The 4,874-nt window shown below is 41.8% G+C and overlaps 1 protein-coding gene across 1 annotated transcript; it reads left to right on the top strand.

Moving 5' to 3' along the window:
- The first annotated feature begins 947 nt into the window (after positions 1-947).
- On the top strand, positions 948-2,258 carry LOC126249249 (uncharacterized). The gene has a single exon (XM_049950906.1). It carries the CDS (start codon positions 948-950, stop codon positions 2,256-2,258), a length of 1,311 nt encoding a protein of 436 aa, XP_049806863.1.
- Positions 2,259-4,874: the final 2,616 nt, after the last annotated feature.

Raw genomic sequence — 4,874 nt, forward strand, 5'->3', positions numbered from 1 at the left:
CGCCTGCAGCGCCACGGAGCGGCCGACGGGGAACTACGTCGCCATGCAGCTGATCTTCAACTTCACGCGAGCTCCAGCGGCGGCACAGCCACGCCCATCTCAAACGTCAAAACATCGCGACTCGCGGTAACGTCGGTTGGTGAGTGAAGACGACGGGTTAATAAACAGTAAATTGCAGTGTGCAATATTCGTGATAAATAAACTGTTTTTAAATGATATTTACGTTAGGAAAAATGCTAAATTGCAGTAATTTCCGAAAAGTTGGGAAACATACTCTGAAGTCTAGCATGCTTATTTATGCACACTGCACTGTATAAATGGTAATTGTTTTGGGTAATTTTGCATTTATAGATTTTTGAGTGTTGTGATTATCTTGTTGTGAAACATTTTTACATGAATTGTGTATGTGAAAATGGTATTGGAAATTTTGGTTTTTGGGAGCTGTTATGTTCAATACTCAGGCATGTTGTATCATTTTGGGAATTAACTGAAAGGATTGCAGGTACTGTTTGATTAGTTTCATCGTAATTAGGAGTGTTTTGCGTTATTGGAGGTTATTTTGTATTGCTTGCCTGGGCATTAAATATAAACCAAACATGTCTTCTGAAGATAAGCAGGTCTGTGAGGCAGTAGTTGAAAGGAAAGGGATAGGACAGGAAGATAGAGATGATTCAGGATTCAGTGATTATGGAGTGTCATTAGATAGCCCACTAGCACATTCAACTAATTATCCTGAAACACCGGGACAAGCAATGAGAGCTAGGCCAGTTTCAGAGGATGCAGATATGCGGTCGATGTTGGCGGCCTTGCTAAAAGAAAGTAGAGAGAGGGAAGAAAGGTTACACAAATCAGTAGACTTGATAGAGAAGAGTTCACAAGAAACAAGAGAATCGTTAGAGAAGCGTTTACAAGAAACTAACGCATCGTTAGAAAAGAATTCACAAGAAATGAGAGAAAGGGAAGAAATATTTCACAAATCATTAAAGGAAGATTTACAAGAGACCAAAGAAAGCCTGGAGTCATTTAAGGAAACTATAGCCCAAGAGATCAAAACATCACAAATGAAGATGGAATATAATTTGAAGAAGGAAATGCAGGAGTTGCAAGAACGAATGAAGATGGACATCGACGAGAGAGAGAGGAAGCTACAGAAGAGCATAGATCAAGTCCAGGGAGACATGGAGAAGGTAGAAGGAGAGTTAACAAAAAAAATAGAAGTCGATATTGAAGAAACGAAAGCCGAATTGGGAGAAAGAATCAACGAGGTGGAAACAAATTGCAATCATCGAATCGCAAAGGTGACGCAGATGCAGAAACAATGCAATGAGGTGGTTAAGGGGATAGGAGATAGGCAGAACCAACTAGCTGTCAATCTGAGAAATGCTATAGCCGTGCAACGAGAAGAGGATAACAAGAGAGTGCAGCAATTGGAGAGCAAGACAGAAGAAATTGATAAGCGAATTAGCAATGCCACCTTAGCCATTCGGGGAGGTAAGGTCGTTACATTGATGAGCAGTGATAATCGGTGCATCCAAAGTAATACAGGGCAGAAATTTAGACCGAAAGGAGGATTGCACCCAATGATATTTATGAAATGGCTAAAAGGAGTTCTCCCAGCACATCTTAAGGACTCAGACAAGATTCAATTTGCAATAGATAGGATGGAAGGTGAGGCCTTCACTTGGGGAGTCAGGAAGAAGGAAGGGACTACGAGTTATGACCAATTTGAAGAGGAATTCTTGAAGAAATACTGCTCCAAAAGCCATCAATGTGCAGCAATTGAGGACCTACTCCATTGCAAGTCACTTAGTACATGGAGGGGAGCGTTGAGAGAGTTTGCTGAACATTTATGGGAATTGAACGAGACCTTGGAACAACCCCTGAGTGATGACGTAATGATATCTGCAATAAAAAGAAGAATGAGCCAGAGAATGCAAGAAACTATATCCGGGAGCCTAATTGAAGATAGGGAGGCTTTGATGAAGATACTGGAACAGTTGGAATCTGTTCGAGCACAGGGACACAACCAACCTAATGATCAAAACCGAGGGGGAGGTAATGACCCAAGGAATCATTTCGGTAATTCGTATAATTATAGAGGAAGAGGTGGCAGTCATAGATACAGGAACCAGGGTGGTGAACGTCAATGGAGAAATGATTGGAGAAGGAATGAAGAACCAAGAGATCATGAGAGAAGATGGGATAGGCGAATGAATGACACGGTGCATATAGAAGAGGAGGAGAGACCGGAAAACTGAATGACACTCCAGATGAGGTCCGATCGGGAGAGAGAGCTATGAGGACCAGAATAAACCTACTAAGACACGACGATGGTGGAGACCTCAGAGAAGATCTACTGGAGGAAAGAAGTGGGATTCCCAAAGAACCCAGGTTACCCATGATAGGGATCAAGTTATGTGGACTGAATATCGAGGCATTAGTTGATACAGGAAGTGAAGCGTGTGCAATATCCAAAAGGTTATATGAACAGATACTAAAAGCAAATGTTAGCTTGCCTAGTTTCCCAGTGAGTGGAGTGAGAATTGTGAACGCGTTGGGTGCAAGGAGTAAACCTATTAAAGAACAAGTGTTGATTACCTTCGAGATAGAGGGAGAAGAATACGAAGCAACATTTTTGGTGGTGGCTGGATTGAACACATCAATTATTTTAGGAATAGATTGGTTAAATGAAGTTGATGCAGTAGTGAGTTTTGATGAAGGTACTATTAAGGTCAAAGGAAGAAAGGGTGAAGAGAAGAGGTTGAAGTTTGCTGAGGGGAATGTGATCGAAGAAGAGGAAGAATTCAGAAGAATAAATTTGTGTCACGAAGAGGAACCCACCACAGGATACGGGGAAGAGGAACCAGGAGCAGAAGTGTTGATATACCTTGAGGGAATAGCACGAGAGGATAGACATAAAGAGGACAAGATCAGAAAAAAATTGGAGGAGATGACGCACCTAGATGAGAGGACTAAGAAGAATTTAGCCACAGTATTATACAGGCATTGTAAAGTATTTTCTCAACGGCCAGGTATCATGCAAGGAGTGGAGTGTAAATTAAAGATAAAGAACCATAAACCGTTCAATATAAAACAGTATCCCATTCCCCAGGCAAAACGAAAAGCAGTAGATGAAGAAATACAGAGAATGATGGACCTTGGGGTTATAGAACGGGCCAATAGTCAGTACAACAACCCCCTATTTGTTGTTGATAAGAAGGATGGAAAGGTGAGGATAGTTTTGGATGCACGAACGGTGAACAAAATCATCGAACCGGAGAGGGACAAACCAGAAACTATAGTGGAACTGATTCAAAAATTCCGAGGAGCAAAGGTGCTTAGTAGTATCGATTTGACTGCTGGGTACTGGCAGATTCCATTGGCCACAGAGTCTCGACAGTATACAGCATTTACTTATGGAGGAAGGTGCTATCAATTTAGAGTGTTGCCATTTGGACTTAATGTGTCAGTGTCTGAGTTTATAAGAGCGATGGATAAGGTACTAGGCGAGGAGTTACTTAAGAAGGTCACCATCTACGTAGATGACCTCTTGATAGCAAGCGAATCATGGGAAGAGCATTTGGATAGACTGGATGCAATCTTGGCAGCTTTTGAAACCGCAGGGTAACTGTAAACCTGGACAAGTCGGAATTTGGCAAATCAAAGATAAAATTTCTGGGCCATATAATATCCGAGGAGGGTATCTATCCGGATCCTAGTAAAATGGAGGCTATTAAAAATTTTCCGGCTCCCCATAGTAAGAAACAGTTGCGAGCATTCCTTGGGGTTTGCGAGTTTTATAGAAAATTTGTCAAAGGATCTGTGCTTAATGCCCCGAGTATGAGGGAATTGACCAAGGCAAGGATGCCGTGGCATTGGAGTGCAGAGTGCCAAACCGAGTTTGAGAATATTAAGGAAGCACTATATAATGCAGATATCTTGTACCACCCAGATTTTTCCAAGGATTTTTATTTAGGAGCAGACAGCTCGGACTATGGACTAGGAATACATTTATACCAAGTAGAGAGGAGCGGAAATGGTGAGAGTGTGAGAACAATAGCGTTCGGTAGTAGAAGTTTAAATGCTTGGGAGAGGAAATACTCGATTACGGAAAGGGAAGCATTGGCAATTGTGTGGGGATTTAAACGTTTCCGATATTATTTGGCCGGGAGGCATGTGAAAGTCGTGACTGACCATAAGGCCCTTACATTTCTGACTACAAGTAAATTGAGGCATAGCAGACTAACGCGATGGGCCCTAGCATTACACGACTATGACTTCGAGATAATTTATGAACCAGGAGCAACACATATAATACCTGATGCTTTGTCAAGATTACCAGCTGACTCAAGAGTAATGTTGGTGGACAGGCCGGAAGGAGAAGGGGTTAGAATTAACCTGATGAAGGGAGTACAGTATGAAGAATTCATAAGGAAGTTCCCAAGGAATGTGCGTAGGGAACAGAACGAGGACGAGAAATTAAAGACAATTAAAAACAAATACAGGTGTGCAGGAGAGGAAAGAATTCGCACATTTTATTATATTCACAATGGGATACTTTATAAAAGAAACAAGGAGAGTGAGGAAAACTGGAAACTCTGTGTGCCTGAGCATGTGGTAGAAAAATTAATTTGGTATACGCACTATAGTAATGCGCATTATGGACCGAAGAAGTGTCTGGAAAAGTTGAAGTTGGATTGTGCTTTCAACAACATGGGAAGGCGTATACGTAAAATACTGAGTACATGTGACACCTGTCAGAAATCTAAGACGACCACAGTACAGCACAAAGGTTTTATGCATCCGATTGTACCAACAGCAATTAAGGACATAGTTGCAGTGGATCTATTTGGGCCACTTCCTGCCTCACGAGG

This window comes from Schistocerca nitens, chromosome 3 (assembly GCF_023898315.1).
Source record: "Schistocerca nitens isolate TAMUIC-IGC-003100 chromosome 3, iqSchNite1.1, whole genome shotgun sequence".
In the NCBI taxonomy this organism is placed as follows: domain Eukaryota; kingdom Metazoa; phylum Arthropoda; class Insecta; order Orthoptera; family Acrididae; genus Schistocerca; species Schistocerca nitens.

Coding starts and splice junctions, on each gene's coding strand:
- LOC126249249 (XM_049950906.1), top strand. CDS start 948: ATGAGAGAAAGGGAAGAAATATTTCACAAATCATTAAAGGAAGATTTA.